This window comes from Halichoeres trimaculatus, unplaced genomic scaffold (genome assembly GCF_033239565.1).
Source record: "Halichoeres trimaculatus isolate MK-OKI-2021-1 unplaced genomic scaffold, fHalTri1.1 fHalTri1_scaffold_9, whole genome shotgun sequence".
Taxonomy (NCBI): Eukaryota; Metazoa; Chordata; class Actinopteri; order Labriformes; family Labridae; genus Halichoeres; species Halichoeres trimaculatus.
This window is the reverse complement of record NW_027437188.1, coordinates 30,118,920-30,144,481: the sequence shown is the minus strand read 5'-3', so window position 1 is coordinate 30,144,481 and position 25,562 is coordinate 30,118,920. Positions and strand designations below refer to the sequence as shown.

The 25,562-nt window shown below is 42.4% G+C and overlaps 1 protein-coding gene across 1 annotated transcript in view; it reads right to left on the bottom strand.

Annotated features, from left to right (window-relative positions):
* LOC141797994 (LHFPL tetraspan subfamily member 6 protein) overlaps positions 1-23,947 on the bottom strand; it is a 59,237-nt gene extending 35,290 nt beyond the window's left edge. The window contains exons 1-2 of the mRNA XM_074679749.1: positions 23,648-23,947; positions 22,131-22,647 (exon numbers count right to left, since the gene is read on the bottom strand). Of these exons, the coding sequence (XP_074535850.1) occupies positions 22,131-22,515 (385 nt within the window). The 5' untranslated portion in view covers positions 22,516-22,647; positions 23,648-23,947. The remainder of the gene's footprint in view (positions 1-22,130; positions 22,648-23,647) is intronic.
* Between the last annotated feature and the right edge of the window lie 1,615 nt (positions 23,948-25,562).

Genomic DNA, 25,562 nt, shown 5'->3' with positions numbered 1-25,562 from the left:
CGTGCTAAACTGAGCGCCTTCATGGATGAATTCAGAGGAGAAATGCAAAGCATGGAGAAACAGCTCTCCCTTCTACCCGCAGAGGTTGACCACAGCATATGTTGCTGCTTATTATTCCCCGTGTCTGCCCGTTTTCCATTGTATTTATAGCAGGAGGAACTTGATTTAGATCTGCTCCATCTGGTGATTCGCTGTAGGGATGGGTGCCACATCTTCCACTCTCGCGTGTGTGTGTAATCTCCCCCACTCTGCTTACTGGCCTTTATTTAAAAAAGATGGTAAATGAGATAGCAGGGCGTAGCTCCCTCTCCGTCTTTCTCCCTGACACCAGCTGCTGTTGCTGCACACTTTATGATGCCGGCTTGCTGGGAGGCACTGAGGAAGGAGGGGTCTCCGGAGCTTGTGGAGGTGTTAAAAAAATCCCTCCCACTTTCTCTGATGGTATGCAAAGATTCCACAGGCGGCCTCCAGAGTCCCTTTCCTTCAACAACCCTCCCCCATCAACCTTCAGTGGCCCTCACAGAGAGGGGGGAACTCGTGGAGGTAACAGAGCTGGGGTTTGGAGCACAGAGGAGGAAGAAGCTTATTAAAAAACGTCTTCGCCCTCTGACTTTAACGTCTGACTCTCTTTTTAGCTCAACATAAAGATGTGCAGGCTTTTCAAGGATTTGTACCTACAAATGGAGCGAGTGTAGGTGGCAGTTTCTTTCATTTCATGTAAATGCACTCTGCAGGGAATGTAGGGCAGGAAAACCGGCCAAAGATGATATTTTGATTTAATGAAGTCCCTGAATATTTCATACAGCTATAAGCAAAAGAGTGACTAAATAAATTTCTGTGTGTGTTCCTGGAAATTGCAGCACCCCATACATGAGGCCATTTCCACCATAATTATATTCCAGAAGAGATCATACTACCTTTTAATGGGAAGGAAAGTCATAGCAACGGACAAGTGGTAATGTGATCCTCTCCCCATGACTGACACTCAATTCAAATCTTTCTTTAAACGCCCTTATTTCATTACCCTCTAATGTATTCTTCACTCACTGTGAGTGCAGTGAGGAGATGAGGAAGAGGACGGTTAAAGATGAGCTGCTATCTCTAATGCCTCATTTCATGGTTTATTTTATTCAGCAGAAATATATTAAAAACATTAAATTGGGTTATTTCTAATCAGATGATTAATCAGCATCTGGCTGCAGCTGAAAGAGGCTGTTTGTCTCCTTCACTGTGGTGTGAAGTTAAAGTTTGTTGAAGCTGTGTTTGACTTCCTCTCTAAAAGAACAAACTCGCCAGCTCGGCCTCCCAGCAGCTTTGTCAGCTTTGTCTGAGGCAACATGTCAGTCACTTTGCCACAATTGCAAGACTTTCTGAGTGTACTTGCCAGGGTAAATAAGAGACCGGGAGTGTGGCGGTCTTTGTGCTGCAGAATGGTGGAGCTCTCACGTTGAAACAACTCAGGGAGCGTGCAAACCAGCAGTGAGACTGTCCTAAATCTCATCTAGAGGGTGTACAGTAAAAATTATGCTTGCTGCACCTTTTCTAATCCAAAACAACAAAAATGGGATAAAAATAGGGCTGCAACTAACGATTGTTTTAGTAATCGATTACTCTGGCGAAGTAAAAAAAAACAAAACAAAAAAAAACAGTTCATAAAAAACAGCTTTTGGCTCGAATGTGCCTGAGTTCTCGATAAAAAATAGATTTTTATAGCATAACAAATGATATGAAAGTATCATCACTTACAGAATTAACAGTATGTGCAAAATAATAGAAAATACATTATGTCATCTGATTAAAAACTAAGTGGGCCAAAAAGGCAAATAAATAAAAATGTGTCCTCAATCTTTTCACCTGCAGGTCGAACAGTACACCCTCTCTGCCCTACCACTATCTGTAGTAGCTAGCGCTAATGCTAACGTTAGTTTAATTAACTCCTCGTTGTTTTCAAACAAGGTGATGATTAAAAGAAGTGAGTATGGGATTTTGTAGCTACTCTTCTCGCCGTTGAGCTTCCCCGCTCATCATCGATGTGCCCAACATGTTTGCGTTTTGAGTGCTGGATTACATGCAAGGTCATTTTTGCAAGTGTTGTAATTAGCATGCTGTGTGCTTTTACTCAGCATGTAATACTCCGAAACTCTGGGATTTTTTGGATGAACGGCTGCTCCGGCTCTGCCATTATTCACGTTTTTACTTGTTCCCTCACCTGCTGGCTTAGCTTCTTCTTTGCCACGCTGATATGTTTACATGTGACGCATACAGCCCTGCAGTCTGGGTAATCTACACTCCAGACCAGTAATTGGCGGTACTGCAGCTTCAGCTAGTTGCTAACCGCTAATTACGCCAACTAAAAGGAAGAAGACAAAAAAAAACTGAAGACAAACTAATAATGGCACTGCATGCCAAGATAAAAATGTAAAATTACCTTTAGCTGGAAGAGCATTTGTGTTCCATGTGAAACTGTTCATGCAAAAACTTGTAAAGACGAAAGCAAAGCTTTAAAAACAGACTGTAAAGCTTTTAAACGACTGTGCGTACATGTGCAAAAGCAGAACAAGAATGACTTGCAAACACTCCTTTGTCTCCTTTAAATCTCAGAGTAATCGAGAACAAACACATAGGCGTGCAGCATCTCTGGCAGCCTCTGTGCCGTGTGTGCGTGCGTTTGCATAAGTGCGGGGCTGATTGTTTGCTCCAATCTGGCGACGTGACAGGAGAATGACTGAAATTTACTGCAGGGAGAAAACAAAAAATGTTTAGTGTTGTTTCAGCAAACATTTATGTATGATATGCCGGCAGCTTCCAAAACACAATGAAACCTGAAGTGAAATAGGAAACTGTCCAAACAGCACAGCTCAGGAAACTGACTTCCTGAGATGTTTGCTCGTCGACACCTCTCGAAGCGAGCACGGTCACGCCTGCTTGATGCCCCGGTGGAGGCTTTAGGCCTCCCATGGGGAAAAAGGGCTGTCCTCTCTGATTTTAATTTGCACGCTTGCAAACGGAGCAGAGGGGAGAGACAGGCTGCTGCTGGGGTGCCCACCTGGTGACCATCTGAAGGCTCCAGGGTGCAGAACGCCGTCCTATCTCTGCATAAGTAAGCGTGAGAGGACAGGAGTGAGGCTGGCCCCTGCCTGCAGCCTGTCGTGAAGACGGATGATGCAATGGTGCAGGGCCTGGGGCCCCTGAGCTCCCTGCAGGGACCTCACTATTGGGCTGGTAGATTAGGTCTGGATCACACTTGACGTGCTACAGCAGAAAGCAATGTGATGGTGGAAAGAGATATAGGGGGGAGTGTTTTTTTCTCTACTTGTGGAGTAAGAAGCCAACATGTGAGCCTTTCTACAAAGCACTTCAGCTTTACACAATATCCACAAGTGAGATGGCTCATATTCTATTTATTACCTTTATTTCCAGCAAAACAATTACTGAGCGCAAGCTTCTGATCTGTGAGCACTCTCCCTTTCTCACTCGACCTTGGATATTGGACTTTTGGACAAAGGAGTAATTTCAAGGCGTCACCTTGGGCTCTGGGAAATGAGTTTCAGCCCTCTACATATCATTATTGATCATGAAACACCCTGTAGAGCTGACGCCTTTTCATTTGTATTGTTAGGCTACAAGAACATAATAATAACAGGACCAATTGTTTCATGTTATCACTGAAAAGAGCGCATTAGCAGCCACTCAAGCGACAACAGCCCATTTTCCCCATGTTCACCTCACCGCCCCCACCTATTACAGCCTGTTCAAGATATATAGCCAGCCATATACATGCCAATGAATCACAGTACGGCTCGGCACGCGACACGCTGCCCTTGGTCGGGTGTTACTTCTCAAGCTCAAGGTCTAACAAGAGGGTAATTATCACAAAGTGCTGAGATAGAGGCGGATGTTGGCGGATGATATGTTAAAGCGAGGCGTGAGAAGGGATTCCTTAATTGCTCGATGTGTTTGGTGGGATCAATCATTCGTTGGGTTTTAAGACTTGAGATAAAAAAGGAGAAGGTTAACGGCTAAAAGTAGGAGAAAGACGATAAATGTAGATTTCCAAAGAAAAGTAGTAGAAAGTGGTAGCAAGATTTATTCAGTTTTTATATACATTACACTATTCTTCACAAGAAAGAGCACAAGAAAGAACCAAAGTTCTTGTGTAACATATTGACTGGAAAGGCAAAGGCAGAAGCAGGATGCTTATCTGGGCTAAGCCTACCAAAATCAACAAAATTAAGCTACCAAATATATCGATATTAGAAATCGACAATATAATCAACATCTTCACATCAACACTTATAATTTTCAAAATTAAGTTTACAAACCATTTTTCTAAAAATATAACCTGAATGACAGGTTTTTAAGTTTATAATTTATAATTCTTAGTTTTCTGAACAGAAAACTTGCAAACACCTCTTAAATCATATTGAGTCTCCCGAGTTGAAAAAGAACTTTTAGACAGCACCTAGAAGTGTATTTGGTTATGTGGTGAACATTATGAGCATTGTTTTGTAATAAAAAAAGTCAGAAAATTCCACAATGTGTGAATTCAGAAATAAAGGGTCAGTGGGAGCATAATATTTGGTCTTATGATATTGCATATGGCTCCTTTTTGTAAAACAAAAGTTGAATCTATATTTGTTTTATATGTATATCCCTACAATTCTTCACATTTAGACATATAGAGAACAAGAAGTGAACAATAGATTGTTTTTGATGCCTTATAATTAAAAAAAATGTCTAGATTTTGACATTATTGCTACTGACTTTGACATTTTATCTTAAATATAATCAATTTGTTGTTTTAATGTTAACTTACAATCAATCACAACCCAAAGAAATTTTGTTTGGAAAACTCTCTTAATGCCAACATTACTAATCTTAACTGTAATACTCTCATTTATGTCATTTTGATTTCCAAAAACCAAGGAGTGTTTTTTATATATATATATATATATATATATATATATATATATATATATATATATATATATATATATATATGTATATTAAGAGATAATTTATTATCATCAAACCAAGTTTTGAGACTTTCCAGCTCACTTACAATGTCAGTCAAGAATTCTTTTAAGATTTTATCTAAACAAACTTAATTTGTGAGTAAAAGCACACAGCGTGTTAATTGCAACATTTGCAAAAATGACCTTGGATGGCACGGCAGTACGACTGCAAAGATCCAGCACTTTAAACGCAAACATGTTGGGCTCAGCGATGACGAGCTGGGGAGCTCAACAGCGAGGCGACTAGCTGCAAAATATCACATACACTACTTTCATGTGTTGTAAAATGCATGGTATGTCTTTCAGGACTTTTTTTGTCTTTTTATTAAATCGTTACCCCGTTTGAAAACCACAAGGAGTTCATTTTACTAATGTTAGCATTAGCGTTAGCTGCTTTATATATCTTTAAACAAACGAAAGACATTAACTAAAACAAAAATGCATGTTCATTCTATGAATTTCACTGTTATGCATTCTTATCCTTTCCCCCCCGATTCATCATTAATTGTATCGTCCAAGTAATCGATTACTAAAATAATCGTTAGTTGCAGCCCTAATGGTGTCTGTTATCTAAGTAACTTTCCATACAAGAATAAGTGAAAAAATTAATCATCCCGAGGAAACTTATCGTCATTTGTGACACTTTTCATCTTCAGCTCGCTCAGGTAAAAGTGTTTATCTCTCTTTGTGGATCAATAAGACGCCCTGTGCCTGTTTGTGTCAGAGTCTCTGGTCTGCTCTGTCCCTCTGCCTCTCCCTCTCCACTGCCTGCAGGGCTCGCCGAGGGGAACAGAGCACGCTCAGAACAACAAAGTTTAGAGCAAGGACACTCCTGGGCTCCCAACTGACGGATGTGGGCTTTGATCATGATTACAGCTCTCTGTGGCTCAGGGCAGGTGTCTTCCACACTCAGAAACTCCCTGCTGAGAGCCCGTCAATACCCAGCAAGAAGGATGACTGCTCAAATACTTTGGCTCTGTGACAACAAACCTTTAAACACTTCTCCCTTCTATACAAGCCAGCTCTGAATCCTTGTTTTGTTCTGTAACGTTCTAAGAAAGAGGATGTTTGTAAAAACCCTAGAGACCGTCTGACTGCGTTTCAGAAAATAAACACATTTTCTCTATAAAGGAAATCAAAATTTCTTTCCTGAAGAACTTTATGAGAAGCACAACTGAGCAACTTAATCCCGCTCATGTATCTGTTTCTCTTATCAAACTGCACAGGTGTTTACTCTGGGCTTTATTGACTATCCCTCATGCTCTCCAGCAGCGAGAACCAATTCAAAGTGACGATGCTGAAAGTAATTGTGAAACAGCATCCTGTATTTTCTGTGAAGTTTGGAGTGGCGTATGTGTAGTGTGAGTGCGTCTTTTCAAACTGAACGAGCGCCGCCGGGGAAATCTCCATGCATCAGCTGCCAGTAGCTGGCTGACAACTGCTGGAGAAAAGTGCTCAGCTCCTCTCAAGTCTTTCAGTGTAAGTGCCTCTGGAGGGTGGAGAACAAAGCTGTGGATTGACCACTACCCCCGAATTTACCACTTTTCTTTAGCGTGCACTCTTCTGGGCTGTGACTCACATGGAGGCTGAAAACTCCATTAAAATTTATTTTTCTCCAGTCCCTCCTGCCAAGAAATATACATATTTTCAGTAAACTGGGTAATTAAAGTATAATTGCTTTGATGAATTAAGCATTATGAAGGCAAATTTCACCCAACAAACACCGCCAGCTGTATTAAAAAATGGCTTTTATTCTTGTTTGGTGGTCTCATTTTTAAACTCAATAGAAACGTACAAAGTGTCAAGCTGTGTTTGATGCAGTCACGCTGATAGCAGAAACTTTTAAGTAGTTTAAACATCCAGACTTTGGTTCCAGGCCGAACAGCGTGAGATCAAGAAGTCCTTTTTGACACTTTGCAACATCATTTAACAATCACGCTGACTGATGCTTATTATAGAGGAGACATTTCTAACAGCTTCTCCAGTTGATTTTTATGAAGAGGTGCAGCTCCCTCCATGCAGACCGATCCAAAAGTTGCTCTAATCAGTCAGCATGCACCCGCCAAGATACATAATGAAACCCTGCTCGTGTCCTAGAGGACACTTCCCGCTCAGATCAGCAGCCTGCCAGTCCACATGCTTTTCAGCTGTTTCTCTGCCTTTTTGACAGCAAAGTAATGGATAACTCATCTTCAACCGCTTTGCCTGGGGAAGAGGAATCTAAATGATCTCAGAGCTGCAGACACAGTGGAGGCTGGAAGGGGAGATGCTGAGATAATAATGGACATTTAGTGGTCAAAACCCAGCAGGATATTGCAGGGTCTCTGTGCAACACACAGCTGTGAGCAGCTTTATTGACATTTTGTGCATGCAGCTCAGCTCGGGAGTAACCGGATGGTTTACAGACTCACCTCAATGTCACTGCTGCTCATGGCTGGTGTGCAGAGTAACTGAATGACGGATGTCAGACTCGCCCACCTCTGTAATAGCCCCCTCTGAACCTCACAGCAGAGAGCTGATGCATTTACAGAGGCGGAAAAACAATATTGAGTAACAGTTGAGTGACTGTGAGAGAAAGACGTCTGTGTAACATGGATTCAAAAATCAGACATCAAGCAGGCAATCAAAACAGTACAACCTACGCCTCGTCCACTCGCTGTGTGATTGACAGCCTGCACCGTGTTATCAGCTGGAGTGCCTGTGACTCCTCGGCTCCTATTATCTCCCTCTTTGCACATGACGAGCCGCTCTGCATCCATCATGAGTGGGGCTGAGTGCTCTCCGTTTGAAAACAAAAAAAAGAAAAGAAGCCCACTCCGGCCGGCCACTTACTCCGTGGTTATCTTCAAACGTCAGATGGAGAAGCACATCACGGTCAGGCTGAAACATGTTGGGCAGAACAGCTTTGAAGGACTTCACTTTCTGATCCAGCAGCTCTCTCTGGGATTCAGTAACGCAAGGGAAGAATAACACTGACTTCTAAGCTGCACCACTTTGTCAGAGCAGCTCACCCCTGCCACTGAAACCATGATGTTATGACAAGTAATCAGCTGAATCTCCTTTTATTTATGTTATTACATCCTCCTGATGTAATCACATGAAGTGCGCGCTTTGTGGGAGAGACAAACTGAATCTGAAAGCTTTCCTGACAATTTTCTAATGAAAGTCATATTTTCAGTTTTGCTGCTTTTCAGAAGAAAGGGAAAGAGTCTCCCCGAGGGGAACGCTGCAAAAGGAGCGGCGTTAGAGTCGCACTATCAGGACAGTCATGATAGCGATGCATTCACTAATGATGGAGTCTTTTCGCTGGCTCTGCAGGAGATAAGTAGATGTAAGTGATCGGGCCGAGGGTTTGGCTCCTCTTCTAATCACTCAGTAATTACAAATCCTTTACTCCGCTTCACCTTAACAGGTTTCATCCTGCTCTTTAGTCGTGTCTGTTAAAAGCTTCTGGTTTCCTTCCAATTCAACACCTAATGATGCTTATAAACAGGCCGACTGTAGCACAAGGGTACAGCAGACTGAATGAGGCTCGTATATTTCATTAAAAAAAGATCAATAATTTTTCAGATGGTGGATGGAAGAGGAGCTCAAACACTGCCAGAAAAATCTATTTGATCACATTTCTTCTCAGATTGGATTTAGATTACTCTGTGCTTTGTTTAAATGAAAGCTAAAACCCAAAGAAGACAGTGATGGTGGTCAGCGGTTGAAATATGATTAAGTTTTAGACAGTAAACTGCTGTTCTCATTTGTTGTGAGTCCATATGGTCTGAGGATAACTCACATCTAATCATCTCTGTTCATCTCCCACCAGAGACGTCGGCTCGAGCAACAGCAGGAGTATGAGATGAAACCACCCTGAGTTCAGTCACAGTCTGACTCTGAATCACTCACAAAAACTTCCTGTATTAATCCACGGGATGTGTAACTACAGCCAGGTCGCTGTTGCCATGGAAACCCCCCCCTCTTGGGAGACAATGGGCCAAGAACTGGTTGCAGTTGGCATGTCAGGCCTGAGAGAACAACACCAGGGGGCTCAGACTGGTCCGGACCCGGAGCCAGAGCAGAGAGCAGAGTCACTGCGCTGGATCAAAGAGAACCTTTGTTTCCCTGCTCCCTTTGCAAAACTCTCAGCTTTCCTTTTTTTTTCATTTCATGTCCTTTTTTTTCCTGCAACATTTTGTTTCCGTTCCAACAAAAAGGACATGCACATGAGTCAGGCAAGTGAAACAGCAAAGAGAATAAGTAAGTAATGGTAATGAAGTGCTTGAAAGCTGCAGAGGCGGAGGCGGAGTGGGCGTGGAGGGCAGATTGTCTTGCTAATGTTCTCTGCTCTTATAACAGGTGAGGAAAGAGATAAGGTATCACAGCTGATATCATTATCCTCACCTATGATCCAGCGTCTCTCTAACCACATCTGAGGCAACTTTTCACAGACGTTCCTCTGAGTTAGACTCTATTTCAGCTCCATACCGCTCTCCCGCTGAACTCTCTCTTCTTCACAATCCTATATATGGCCATCAGCTGCAGCAGATCTTCATAAACACATACAAATATGGTTAGATCTCCTCTTCTGTCCTGTTTATAGCCTCCTCAAGCTCTGCTGAGATGAAGCTCACTTTGTGCATTCCTGAGATCTTGTGTTATGTTTCCACCGGGCTGCTTTTTTGGAGAGCAGCTTTGTCTTGTAGTAAAGTGAATGAGTGTCCCACCTCAGAGCTTCTTATTTTAGAGCATTTTCACCACCATGTCTGCTGGCTGGCTGGATGGAGTAAAAGCCTTCAAATGACTCCAAGCTCTCCCTGTCTGGGTTTTGTTTATGTCTTGCTGCGCTGCTGCTGGAGTTTGATCTCCTTCGGGTTCACAGGGAGGCCAGTCAACACGGTGCTGTTTAACACTTGACGACAATCTGCTCAGACGTGTTAAAAATAGACTTCAGGAGCTGGACTGATTATTCGCAAAAGAGTGGCATGTTGTGTCTTGAATGTGATGTGAAACTGATGCTTCACTTGTTTATTTTAAGCGTCAGACTCTAGCCGCTGCAAGACTTCGGGGATTTCTGCAAATGTTGACCCTCCCTCCCTTCCTTCTCCTTTGGGTCTGCACCCCCTGCTGCTGTGGAAACAAGATCTCATAATGGGTGAGCCCACCCAACTGCTGCCGACCAGCTGGAATGAGAGTCTGGGAAGCAGAGTAAAACTGGAGTCACACTGCGTCGCCTTCCACCCAAACACTAAACCCTGCCCGGTTTGCACGAGTACAGACGTGGGCCTCAAATTGGAGATTATTGTTCAGCTTATGTCAGCCCTCTGAAAACTGAGGAATGCACACTTTTTCTTCCCTGGGACATAATTTCATGCGGCACAATTACAGGGTTGTCATTTTATGGTAATGACGGGAGTGACATTCTGCTTATTCCTACACCAAGGTGCCTTTGATGTTGTGTTTCTGCAAGGCTTCAAAAAAAACCCACAATCCACACTCCTCTCTTTCAAATGAAGTCTTATTTGTATTGATCAGTAAACAAACAAACACTCACCATCTCGAGGGTCTTGCTGCCTCTAATTTATATAAGCTGAGCACATAAGGGAAAAATCTGTGACTCTGTTAGCATGCACAATCGCAAGCTAAATATAGATTTTACTGCGCTGCTGTAAAGACAACAAAAGAAAAGCTGTGAAATATATTCAATTCAAACACTTTCTCCTGTGTAACACATGCAGGCTGGCTCATTAAAAGCCTCTCAAATTAAACTTGTAGTAGTGCTGAGGATGGGGAGCGGGGTGGGTGTGTGAAGGGGGTGGAATATATTTACCCTAAATTCCCAGCATTACTTAAGGCAGACAGAACAGACCGGCGCTGGTCGTGGCACACGAGACACTAACACGGAGAGCCGCACGCAAGCAGGCGACACTACAGGCTCGCGCACAAAAACACACAGTCACACAAGAGGGAGTCGCTTCACACTTTGCAAAGAGACACATCCCTGTCACACAAAGAGTTTCGCCAGGAGTCATCAACAGACAGCGGGAAGCTTGTGACAGACAAATGTGTGTGCACAGGTGACCTTTGTCCTCTCACTGATCTTCAGCTGTCTTTTACGCCACCTTCACCTGTCTGAGCGCGTGTCTGCCCGTGACCTGCTGAGGCTTTTCCCAGAGCTGCACACTGACCCTGATTTAATTCTCCCGGAAACAGAGGCGGCTCTTTTCTACGCATTACCATCTATGAGAGCTCTGGCTCTTCACTCGGCTCTTGAAGCTATTCCTGGCCCTTCAGGGTCGAGATGCAGGAGATACTCAGACACATGGAGTCGAATTAAATGGTGCATTCTCCAATCAAAAGGGGGACAATGGGATAAAAATGACTAATTCTTCTGTGGGTGTTCACTCTGCCTCGTTCGGATATGGAGGTTTATGTTATAATACATGTATGGTTTGAGGCAATAGAAACCAAAGACAGGCAATTACTATGGATTCCTTTGCCAAAAATAAACTGCTCTCAGGGCTATTCTGCGCTGTTTTATTTGCAGATCTGTCTCCATACATCCAGACGTATTCTATTTCCACGCTGACCTGCTATTCGACCCAAAAGAAGAAGGCACAAAAGACTATTGACCCCACGTTCCCCCTCACTAGGAAAACCAGGGTATAATTAACTGTAGTGTTAAAAGCCCGGTGCCGGTGAGACTCGAAAACAGGGTCTGAATACTGAGAGAATTGCTTCATCCCACAGGGCTCAGACCCAATCCATCTGATCCATACTTATTCATTTATTCAGCCGACTCATGGCCTCCTACTCCCTCAGAGATGTCTTACAGGTCAAACGTGTGCTTTCTGTCTTCTTCATCACTAATTAGACACAACATGTGCTGAAGTTCAGAAAAACAGTTTCTTCCTCCTCTTGTTCTCTGTTTTTGTTTCTAATCGCACCGTCGGATTTATCCGCCACAGAAACAAGGACTCAGACGGCTCAAGCTGTAGGAGAGGGGCTTATTCTTGTAGCCCCTACCTGTGACTAAAGTATGGCTCACCATAAATACAGGCCGGGGCTTTGACACCCAACATGCCCTCCACAATGTGTGTCAGCGGTGATACAGAGAAGCGGAGCCTCCACCATCTGTTAAGCATCTGTCTGAGCTGTGATTCATCCCTTCACACATATCCGCTGCTTTAGGTGTCAGCAGGAAAGACGTGATATGCGTTAACAATTACTATTCTGTCTGCTTCACCTTCTGTGTTAAAGCAGAGGAAAACATCCTGGTTAATCAGCGCAGGAAACGCTGAAATTAATCAGGCTCCTGAGCTGTAAATCTGCAGCTCACGATCATTTTCTTTATTAATGGAAATGTCACTTGGATTCTTAGTCAAGGAGGGTCAGTCTCTTTGATTCAGACGGAAATATCTCCACAACTTTGGGATGGATTAAACTTTAAGCGTTAAGTTTTCCTCAAATGGTGTATAGCAGGGCTAGGCAACCCATAGCGGGCACGTAAGGCTATTTATGTTGGCACACAAAGAGTAATTACTATGAGGCAGAGGACAAAATGAATAAATGATAACACTATTGTGCTGTATTCTACTTAACACTATAAATGTTTAATAATAAATTGAAATCATGACGTTACAAGTGCGTGAATGTGTCTTGCCAGTGCGTCACTGCAAATCTCTTGGGAAGTCAGCGTGCTAGCTCATGATAGCATGCATTTAGCAGTGTTATCGAGGCAAACAAACCAAGTTCCAGTCATTTTTTCCCAACATAGCTGAATAAGGGAGCATGGATCTATTGCCAGAGATGGCCAAAGATTGAGAAATACGCACCCTTTGCTGTGAAAGTGTGGTACACTGCAAAAAACTGAAATCTTATCAAGTGTTTTTGTCTTTTTTTAAGTAAAAATTGTCTTATGATACTCGATATGTGCCACTTTCAACTTGTCAATCCAGAAAAATGTCTTGTTTCAAGTTAGCAGAGTACAAAAATGAGGTTTGAATCGCTTGTAACCAGAAAAAAAATCTGCCAATGGAACAAGGAAATATTGCTTGAAAATTTCCTTGAGACTAGAATAATGTCTTAATACAAGTAACTTTTCCCTTGTTCCATTGGCAGATTTTTTTTACTGATTACAAGAAATTGAGACCTCATATTTGTCTTTAAATAACTTGAAACAAGACATTTTTCTGAACTGATGAGGTGAATGTGGCTCACATTGAGTCTTAAAAGGAATTTTCTACTGAAAACAAGACAAAAACACTTTATAAGATTTCAGTTTTTGCAGTGTATGTAGAACATCAAGTAGGCAGGAAAACAGTGTTAGCAAAGTTTACAAAACAAAGCAACGCATTCAAAACTTTCCGAACTGTTAAAAACCAGGCAATGGGAGGAAGTTATACCATTTCTAACTGTGTCGCTAAGCATGGAAAACAATTCAAGGAGACTTTCCTGTCGATTGATGATGATTTACATACATGAGTGTATCTAAAAGTGGCACGAGTCATGGAAAAGGTTGCCTACCCCTGATCTACAGACTTTTCATTTTGTGGCTCATGAGTCTGATACTTTGACCTTTGACCTGAAAAACTGATGACATCTCCCACACCTAAGCCTTTGTGCTGACAAGCTTTGCTGGTGATAGCATTTAGCCCAAAGCTCTGAAGCTGCTAAGTGCTGCCTCAATGAGCTGTAAGCAAGGCTGAGTAGACCAATCAATCTAGTCGAGTTTGCGATTGATTGGACAGTCAATAAAATGTCGAAAACCCTAATTTGACTCAACAAAACCGAAAAACTGGCTCGTTTTGTGTAAAGGGTTTTAAAAGCGCTCACATTTAGGAAGCTGGAAACCCACAATTGTTCGACATCCCTGCTTGTTAAATTTTGTCCAAATCATCGATAAGCAGGGCCAAACCAACTCGAGAACTGCCTTGGCTCTCTCGTCTGTGCTTTTACTGCCACTTTAATGCCAGACACAAACGCAGACACAGCAGACACGTTTTTGGAACAGTTCCTTTCGAGTGACAAAAACAACCCGTAACGCAGCACGCCAGCTTCCATGGCAGTGAAAACAATGACTTAACAGAGGAACAGACTGAAATAACCCTTCTGTCTGTCCTTTGGTTCCCCAGACTTCCTGTTTGACAAAACTAAATCCCTGTTGATGCCGGGCTTTCCGCCCTGTTTCTCTTCGTTTCTGTCTCTCTTTTGCTTTCATCCATCCTCTTTTTCTGGCTTTCTGGCTGAGCCCAGGTCCACTCCTTGGGTCACTGGGTACCAGCCCAATCTATTTTTCTCCCTGCTTGCAGACAGCAATGAGCACAGGAGGAGCATGAGGGAAGAAGAGAGGAAGGGCACGGAGAGGTGGACAGAAAGCAGAAATAGGGGAAAGGTGAAAGGAGCCTAAAATAGAGAGTCTAAGAGTCGGAGCACCGGAAATAATACTCTGGTAACCAGAAGGTTAAAAAAGAGGCGCATCCGAGTTCATCCACAGAAAGATTGAAGGGTGAGGCAGAAAGATAGACCAGAAAGGAGGAAAATAAAAAGTGCCTATGGTGCACCGGCTACGTCTCACTGCTCACTGGCTCCGAACACTCTTGTGGTGACATTGGGGGGGTTTGAGGGAACTGTATGTTGAGCAAAAATAGCTGCCTGGTTGAATGAGCACGTTGCAGTGTAGCAAGAGAGGCAAGAGAGGTCTGCACTTTGGGTGATCAATCAACCCAGAGGAAGAGACGACCACTTTATAACCATCAATGGCCGGAAACGTAAGCAGTGAGGAGTGAGGTAGCGTTTAAAAACCATTACACAGAGACGGTCCATATTTAAAAGGCCTGGCTTCTCCTTCTAAACATATGGGCTGCTGCTATCTCATTAGCTTTTTGCAATGCTTACATGGCAGACGAGACAGAGTAGTCCATCATCATCGCAGGAAACTGCCAGGCCTGCAACGGTGAAGGAATACAGAGCGGGTTCTGGAGGTAAAAAGAGAACAGTGGGTGTCGGGGCATATTTACCTATCACCTTGGAAATGTCTTCTGATTTGACACCTTTAGACAATGACTGTCAAAAAGCACCCAAACAGACAGAATATTTCCCCCCAGAAAAATGAGCTCTTCATCCCAGAGTCGTCCTCATATGGATGCAATTTCATTTTGTTGTACCTCTTGAAAATGAGTGCTGGTGCTGAGAGGGGAGTGGAAGTACACATTCTGGGACTGGGCGGGATCCAGCTGGCAGGGACTCTCAAAGCCGACACAAGGACAAAGCTCCTGGCTGTGCTGGTATGGCTCTCAAACAGGACAACACACTTTGCTGCCAAATAGCCCTTGGCGGCTTTATAGAAGCCACAATGGCAGCCCATCTGTAATTTATTTACATGTCTTTAAATTCACTGCTCCTGCTCATGCCCTTGACATAGACTCTGAGCTGCAGAGGTGGTAAATCCAATTTCAACTGGCCCCAGCACATGACCAATATACTGTATTACATGCTGTGTGAGTGTGTGTGTGAGTGTGTGTGTTACAGGTCCCCTCTGGGTGAAAACACAGCTTCTCCAGAAAGCGATACACACACACATACTGAAGTCGAAGGCCCAGAGTTAAGGGTATTTCATGTCCATTCTGTGGCTTCATATTGTTCATTTACTGACACTCTACACTACTGTGAGCAAACAAGCTGCTGTCACAGAGGTATAAACACAGCCAATCAGCCAGAAAACAAAACGGAGAAGCTTTCCCAGAAGGCAACGCAGCCAATTATTTGATAGTTCGGATCAACTGCAGCTTCGGCAGAGGCTGGCGTGGGAAGTGTTCAACCAGCGCGGCCAATAAGCCGGCACAAAACCGAGGCTTAACCTAGTGTGTCGCATTGTTTCCCCCCACAACCACGTCCTTTTACACCAACAAACCAGTCTTGTTTGGTTTCATCTCATTCGTTTATTCATTCATTTGTGAATCTTTGTCTACTTCCTCTGTCTTTGAAGACTAAAAGTTGTGAAAGTTGCACCAAAAGCTTTGCATCTGGTCAGAAGATCCTTCTGTCAAACAAATGACAAGTTTGTCATCTGACTCTGGGGAGATCACATGAGAGCATCAAAAGCAGCAAAGCGTGTGAAAACCCACATTTTCAGATCTCATTCCATCAAAGGGCTGTCAAAACTCGGGGGTAATATTTAATGTAAAAGAAATTAAATGTCTTCAATCAATAATGAATGCTTTTAGCCTTTTCCACAGAGATGGCTTAGATAATCCTCCCTAAACACTCAGAGTGTTTTTACTCCTCCAAACAATGACAGACAAAATTAGCCTCTATAGATCCCCTTCTGCCCACAACCTTCCATACGGCAGAGAAATATGCTGCGTCTTGCTTTTTTTTTTTCCACCTCCCTCTGGGACTGGAAGGTCCGCTCCTCCTCTGAAACAGCAGCAGCCCATGTAAAGTCCTCTGCTTGTACCCTACATTGTGTTCCTGCAAACTCCCTGAAAAAAAGACAAGAGCAGCCCTTCATGCATCATATCGTTTGTCTCGCCTTCAAGGACGCAGGAGTTCAAAAGCATCTCAATAAAAAACAGCCTATATCCTGCAGCCCTGAGCAGCTATATCTTCTGACATTTTTATCAAGGGGAGAAACCATTTCAATCCTGCTGACATTCTCTGCAGGTCAAGGCAATATTTTTGAGGGATTTCAGGCAGGTCATGCCTCTTCATCGCCTCTTCATACGCCTCTGGTGCTGTTGTTTGAGCTCGGATTGCTGAAATATCAATCATGGTGATCCTTTTTTTTAAGATGACAGCAAACAGGGCATTGTTGTTGATGTAAACTGCGGTAAACATCCCCAAATATAAAGGTAATGGCCTCTCAGAATGGAGCTTCAGGGGGTAGGAGCTGACATCGCTGTGTGGGAAATGTGGCACTTGACACTTTAGCTTTAAAATTTCACTCACAAATCATCCAAAGAAAGTTCTAGTGGCACTGTAGAGATGTGGGCTTCTTTTCAACAGTCTTTACCCTCTCTGTTACCTGAATTAGGAGGACCACTTAGTGGCTGGATGATGACTACACCTTGAGCACTAAAGGACAGAGTCATTGTACCATTTGCAGCTGTTTGGAAAAATGAGGTCAGGATGATAGGAAAACTTATGATGCATCTTAAATAACCACTAACTTCTACGGACTACAATTACAATCAAGGACAGTGAGAAAATCAAGCAACAAGGGCAAAATCATCAAATACTGTGACCTTTCAGAATCAAATCCATATGAGAAGAAGAGCAGACTGCGCAGACCAGGTAGAGTTTTTCCAGAGTGCATACAGGAATATTAATCTGAAAAAATGTCAATGAGAGACATCAACCGCCAAAATGTTAAACAGGACTTAACTGAGAGGAGTAAAATTATAGAGGTGTGAAAAATTTTGATACAGCAATATCTCACAATACTTTGACCTGTGATAAAATGTTGATATTTCAACTAGGGCTGCACGATTATCGCAATCGCAATCGCAATCGCAATCGCAATCGCAATCGCAATGTCAGCACATGCAATTACGTAATCGCAAAAGAAGATATTGCAATTGCAATCGCAATGTCAGCACATGCAATTCAGATTTTTCTCCATTATAACCAAGTAAGTCTGTAGACTCATCATGACACAACTTTTTTTATTAAATCGCAAGCACAATCGCAATCGCAGTATTGTCCAGCTAATCGCAAATCGCACCTTTTCCCCAAATCGTGCAGCACCAATTTCAACCCTTTATACTGATGCTTCTGTTAAAATAAAAATTCTTATTTTAGGAGTTGGAAGTACAATACATCTTCCGCACCCCCACTACAGAAGATGGCGCTGAAGGGCTACTCCGCTGTTTGTTTTAACCTCATAATAAACACTGTAAAATCTTAAAGCATATTCCAAAAATTTTATTCCTAAACTTGATGATGTGGGTTTTGATGCAGTTAGCATCAGTTTCCTCTCTTTTTTATCAGTTTCACCAATTGACCACGTCTTTGACCCAATAATTTCTTTGCAACATTAGTTTAATGTCACAGTAGTTTAAGTGACAAACTTGACACACTGCATCTGACTTTCATTATTTCAAACTCAATAAAATAGAGAAGTTGTCTTCAATCAAATAGTTACCTGTATGGAATATCGCATTATATCACAATACTGTGATCTTGTGATATTATCATATTGTGATTTGCAAAAGCCACAACACAACAGAAGTTAAAAAGACGGCTTTCCAAACACACACAGAAAAGTTGCGAAGTATCTGATTGTTTACTTTTATAACTTAAGCTATGATAAGTATAGCTCTAATGGTAGCGTAAATAAAAAAATACAAGTTCTATGAAGGATATTACTTGGTGACACCCCTACAAAGCTATATATATCAAAGATTAAGTTAATAATTTACTTATTTCACAACTTTTCTGTAGAGGTGTCCCAGTCCGATATTGATATCGGATATCGGTCCGACATCAGCAAAAAAACAAGTATCGGTATCGTATCAGAATGCATCTAAAATCTCCGATATAAGCAGTTTCTGTTACCCATTGGTTAATAATAAATGGGTCAGTTTTTCCTCATACCTACTGTTGCTGACTACTGTTCTTTGTTTGAATAATATCGCTCAATCAAGCCTTTTCTAACATGACAGACATACTACAAAATTAGTAATAAAAGTATGCATGTTTAGTGCTGATATCGTATCAGATTAATATCAGTATCGGCCAATACACAATGCTGCAGTATCGGTAGCGTATCGGAAGTGAAAATGTAATATCGGGACATCGCTACTTTTCTGTGTCCATTTGGATAAGTAACCTCTTTTAACTTCCGTTGTGACTGTATTTCCATTGATTTGTGGTATTTGCATTTATGTTGTTGTGGCTCTTGCAATTGTGTTGTAGCTTTTGTAAATCATCTGATACCCATTGGCCACCGTACCCAGGTATTGTGATGCATATTGTATCGTTAGGTTCTTGCCAATTCTCACTCATATAAATTAATGGAAGAAAAGAGAACTCAACTAATGACAGGCATTCACAAGCTCTGAGGGTAAATCCATAGAATAAACTAGTGCACACAGAGGTCTTAAATCCTCTCTGCAAACTAACGTTAAACACCTTTCCTCCTGCTGAGCACAGCTCTGCTTGAGGCACCCAAAAGACAAGGCATGTCTCTGCAGGGGGGGAATCAAAATCCCTAACAACCAAATCCAAGTGAAGAATCTTATAATGTCTGAACCTCCCCTCAGAGCCACTGACGTATTGAGTCTGCACCGCTGCATAACTAAACAAAACTACAGTGAAGGCAGTTGTTTAATGTAAGCAGCACAGAGTTCTCAGGCCTTTGATTTATGAGCCAGAACGGCCTCATGGTCTCACGCTCACTATCGGGCTCTCTGGGTCTCTGCCATTACCAATTAAGCAGCTCTGGACCTTAAAAGGGGTATTAGAGGAGGTAAACAACAACACCAGCAACAGTAACAGTTTGGTTCTGAGTTCAGTTATTCTTCCAGTCTGGCTGCAGCTAATGAGATAAGGCAGTGATAAATCCTTAAAGCTTTAATCTATTTGATGGGATTGAGATAAATTACAGAGAGATATAGAGTGGATGTTTCACTTGTGGCAGCCTGAGGCCCCGTCCCCTCCAAGACACTCTTCATTAGTGTCCAACAATAGGAGCAAGGAGGACACAAAAGGAGAAAGACACTGGCATCAGACTGTGAACCATGAGGCTCCTGTTGAATTCGCATGCGTTGCCTCACCGACTCCTCGCCTCATTTACTCCCTCTCTCAGGTCCTGCTAATCGCTGAGATTTGATCATATCTCTCTGCACACATTCCCCCTTTTTCTCCCAGTAGGTCTCCGCGAGGTTCTCAGTTAATAAGGAGTGAATGTCGAATGCTTCAATCATCAGGTATTTTTCCCCCCTCTGTCTCTAAACTTACCCTCCCTGCCTCGACATTTCCACTCTCTTTGTAAAGTGATCGAAGACAAAACAGGGAGCAGCCCATTGAGCTTCCCAAATGTGTCACTCCCAATTAGGCCTTCAGAGACGTCTCTGCCCTTTTGGATCACACACATTCATGAAAAGAACTGAGCGCTGCCCTCTGTATTGAACCCCACAGTCCTTTGCTCCCGCTCCATCTAAATTCATGCGTGTCTGGATTTGAGAGTCTACGAAGGAGAGAAATCACAAGAAAGACAGACGTGGATTTTTTAATCCTCTCACCAGAAATAGCAGCTTGCTGTAATTCTGGATGTGTGGGGTTGCTGTGAGCTTTAAAGGAGCTCTCCTTACATAAAAGTGCACATTTCTGAATAAACTAGCCAGCCTTCACCTTCATCATCCTCCATATTATACATCATTAATACTGATGTTCCTAAGCAGCTAAACCCTTTAGAAGTAGGACATGGCGCGATGTGGTGGTCCTCTGCAGATTTATCCCTCTGAAAAACCTGCCAGCTCTGTCAAATCTGCCTGCAACCTGCTTCTCTGTCACATCACTTCCTTAAAGCCGAGCTGAAGTGATGGGGATTGCAAATAGCAGGCTGGTGAGCCACAGTATGTGAGAGAACATTTTGGAGTTAATGAGAGGGCTGGAGCACCGCAGCTTCTTAAACTAGGGCAGAGAAACTCGCAGCTTCAATGGAAGCCTTCCCTCAGACCTCACGTCCCAGGAGAACACAAGAGCAGAACCCACTGTGCACACACACAAACACACACACACACAAAGCTGGTGTCGTGTGGAGCTGTGTCCACTTACCGTAATCAAACAAACAAACACACAGAAAGTCTTTTATTGTCAGAGCTGCATTGTGGACACAACTCTATTTTGGAAAAGAGGCAGAGCAAGGGTTGCTTTTCAACTTCAAGAGCCACATTCTGGAGCAGCTCCAGAGCAAAGACAAACACTGATGTATTTCGAGCATGCTTGTAACCCAAATAAAACACAGTTTTCCATCATTTCATCATCTGAACTAACACAAGAAGATAGGAGCTGATGCCAAAAAGTGGTTGCACATAAGAGAAAAAGTAAGTAATGCATAGGGAGGTTTTTTTTTCTTTTAACACATCAAATATTTCTTCTAATACACAACATCTGTGATGCATTCAACTTGTCTTCAAAGAACCGAAAGCTGCTCAGAGAATGTATCACTGACTCAAACTTGTTTCATTACTTTTTGCAGAAAGCTACAGCAATTCAGTACAGACTTGTGTTTGCTTCAAAATTGTTTTAAAATCTATAAAGTGAGATGACAAACATCCTACAACAGGGGACTTTTCGCAGCAGAGCCAAGTATCCAAGGAAACAACAGCCTTTTCCAGTCTAGCAGCAGGTTCCCCGACAAAGAGGTGACAGCCAGAGGTGAAACTGTCATGGTTATCATTATTTTATGCACCTTTGTTTCTTCGCCAGGGTGACTTGGTTTCACAGCGACTCTTTTTGGACTGAATACTTTAAAAGTCTAGACTGTATCTCACTCAAGCTTGGTCCTGCAGATCTGATGCATGCCAAAAAAGATGTATTCAGAACAGCAGACACAGAGCTGTGTGTCTAAACATAACCAACTTATCAGCATGAGTAGATCCAGTAACAACAGGAGTGTCAGTGGCTCTGTTCGATGCAGCTTTCTGATTTCTCATGCTTTCTGATGCAGAAGCACAGGAGAAGGAGATCAGTCATCTCATCCATCAAACAAACACTGCTAACAAGACTCAGTCCAAACCTTCACTGACAGAAGATCGCCCATGGATGCAGAAATGTATCAGAGCTCAGCCTTTCTGATGCAATACAGACATGACATCATTGTTGTATAGCACATTCAACATGAAACCAAACAAACTTTGAAATATGAAATTTGAGCAGCTTGAATCCTGCAGCCAGTTTTATACCATACAACACATCTAAAAAGCTCTCTTTGAGAAACTTATTCTGCTCCTTGTAATCTAACCAATCAAAAGGAGCCATTCAGGAGTATTTGATCTGAGAGTTCAGAACTTGGCAGCTTAAGATCTCTGCAAGGCTGCAGTCCCCTCTCAGACAAGCTGTGGGTTGTGGCTTGTCTGCACAGTCAAAAACAACAAACTTAACAGACCAAAAAAAACTCACCTCCAACAAACTGGATGCCTCCAGCCACACGCCCGATTGTGCGTGAGATGAGGTCAGAGATGCAGCAGCCCATGAGAGCTGTGAGCGCCACCAGCAGGAGGAGGCCACACCCGACCCCTGTCACCACCGTGCAGATCCTCCACTCCAGGCTGGGGATGCCGTGGAAGGAAGCGTAGCGCCCACACTGCTCCAGCATCACGGTGGCCTGCCTCTCCTCATCTCTGACCGGGTAGGAGCAGCGCCTGAAGGTGCCAAAGGACACGGGCTTGTCCATCTGTGTCCCCAGCAACCAGTAGGGCATGAAGAAGCCAACGCAGGAGGCAGCAGCACACAGCAGAGACAGCAGGGCCCAGATAACACCAGTACATGTCAGGCTGGACGCCATGGTAAACAGTCTGTGAACGGTTCACACAGTCACTGAACCAACAGCACTTTTATGAGCAGTCACTGTGTGCAGGAAGCCTCACAGTGAGCATTTAACACCAGCAGTCTTCACCTCGTCAGAGACTCTGGGTCCCTGTCAGGAGAGAGACACACAGTCAGACTGAGCTCTGACAGACAAATCATCTGCAGGAACAAGCTGTTGGCTTTGGCATGAAATGCATCACAGTTAGACAAGTAGGAAACCAGGAACTTTTTCTGGATTCAGGTGCATCTTTCCTCAATATTCCAAAGAAAAAAATCTTAATTAGCATCAGAAAGGCTCATTGGTTTGACATTCATCCATATCTGTGTCTTAGGACTTAAGGAAGTAAGAAGATAAGAAATTAATTTACGACCTTGATAAATGACGTGGGTTTTCTTTCCCTTGTAACCTTCATACAGCTCTGATTTGATTCACTGTAGCATTTGTTTTTATCAAACACATGAAAACAGGCGCACAGCTTGAGTTTTACAATCTCGATATTCTCCTTCACACTTATTGATTTGAGCCTGCTGGCAGTGCTGCTGGAGCAATTTTAATAAATATTAAAAGTAGTAACCTACAAAACAAGAAGAATAAAGGTAGCCTTTCATTGGAAAAAATGTGCTCTAGCTGGAAAGATAGTGTGGATGAGGTTTTAATTTGGAAACAGAGATAACTCATCTACCAAAAAACAGTCTTAATAAGTGGAGTGTGTTTAACAATTAATCTCAAAGTTTGACCTTCATTGAAAAAAGTACTTCTAGCTGAAGTGCCTTCTTAAGAAAAGAAGGATGACACTTCTCCCAAACAATAGCCCTCTAATAACTGAGCTTTAAACTGATTACAGGCAACAAACATGAAAGCTACAAACAACACAGCCCATTATATGTTACTTCAGATAATAAGAAAACTCATAACTTTATCACATAACCACCAGAATATGGAGGTGAGCGACAAACTCCCCTGCAGGAGCAGCCTCCACAGCCACATATATGAGGTTGTAGTGATTTCTCGTCGGGGTGACCTCACGCTGTGTTATCGCAGGGCTCACACTGTCGGAATGTTAATAACGAAAACAGGGCTGAGAAAGGAAATGAAGAAGAGAGCTTACATGCTGAGAGACCTCCGGAAAAAGGTGGGCTCGGTGTACACTTGGTGCTTATTTCCATCTGCAGAGTCCAGCTGTGTTTGGTCTCAAAGCAAACTTTTCTTGAGCCGAAGAAAAAAAAAAGAGAGGGAAAAAACGCCTTAGATAAAAAGGATGTAAATCCTAAAAGTGACCAAATGATCTGTTTACGAATCACTTCTTCCTCGTCGATACATTCAGCTGAGGCAAAAATCAATAATTGACTCCAGAGCGGTGTACAAACGTGCCGCGCTGACTGACTGGACTCCTGAATGCTTCCACATTCCTGCTCCGAGAGAGAAGGAGGAGGGAGGGAGGCACAGGGAGCGAGGGAGGGGCGGGGCAGAGAGGGGGCGAGTCCATGAAACACTCTCGGGAGGTGACCATCAATCACACAAATCCCCACCCAGAGGCTGGACTCACCGCTACTATCATTCTCTACATGCTCACGATGCATTCAATGACACCTCGGAAACTGTTAAATTACACCTCAAATTAATAGTTCTCAGTCAGGTGAACGCACTATACATTGCGTTATGCCCCATTGAATTCAAGGGCATTAAAGAAAAAGGGAAAAGAAAAGAAAATCACAGAAATAAAATATGACATTACAAGAAAAAATGGCCACCACACTGTACAACTCATCACCCTAAGAGTCTCTTAGTTTCACTTTGGACCCACTAGTTTAGGCAATAGGCACAATAATTACCCTTTGTGTAACATATATATTTAAAGTATGAAAGTGCAATAATCCATAACTTACGTCCCTATACCAGTACCATATTCTAAGGAAATGCCCATACTTATATTATATAGTTACATTTAGCTGCATGTTACATTTACACTTCCATTTTGTACTTTCTCATTTTTGCAAATTCTTATGTCATACAATTTTTTATTTTGTACTCTCTATTTAAAAAAAATCATGTCATAAAATCCTTTTGTTGATTAATAAAGGTTTTGTTGTTTCTGCACCAGTTAGGTTGCAGTGCCACTGCTTTTTGCAAATGTTTGTTTAAAATTAATCAAAGTCCAGACTATCTTTGTGCATTTTTTTAAAAGATTTATGGTTTCTTAACACTATCTCTTATGTTTTACAAAGGAAAAATGAAATTATCAAACATTGTATGAAGTGTATAACATAAAAAGATAGAACAGTTTTATTTTCATTGAGCAGCTAAAGAAAGCTTTTCAGGAAAAAATAGGGTATTTTAATTTATTAAATAACTATCCTGTTACTTTCTTTATTATGTATGTTAAATCAAAAGCCAATGGTGTAAAAAAGAGGGGGTTTCATTTATCAAAATCTATTTTGGTCAAACAGTATCACAGACTCAAATAGAAGTTTCAGGTAAACTTTGTACACAGTAATTAAAATTTAGTCTCTCACTTTGCCCTTTTTTGTGAATATGCTGTAACTGCTCGTCAGGGATCCTTTGACAGGTCATTACAGGTGAGTAAACCCAGCCCCCAGGAGGTATTTGGAAAATTACATTGCAAAAGGTCAGCCCGTCACTCTTAATGGCACCTCCAATCCTAGAGAACAAAAAAAAAAAATCTAAAATGACCTTTTGGTTTTACACTACTCTGCTGGAAAGGGTTAAGAAACTTGAAACACGTGAAAAATCTAGGAAAATTAAGTATGAAATTTCCGACTGTATTGAACGCAACATCATTTTTTCTCACTTTGAATGTCAAGTAGCACATAACGCGCTCGCGCGCGTGCGTGTGTGTGTGTGTGTCTGTGAGAGAGAGAGAGAGAGAGAGAGACAGAGAGAGTAATTGAATATATATCAATGAACATTAACATATATTAATATTTGTATTTTTATTTTTATCATACACTCTTGTTTCAGGCTCAGACGAGCTCCTCACCTTACTAGCTCACCTATCTGACTTA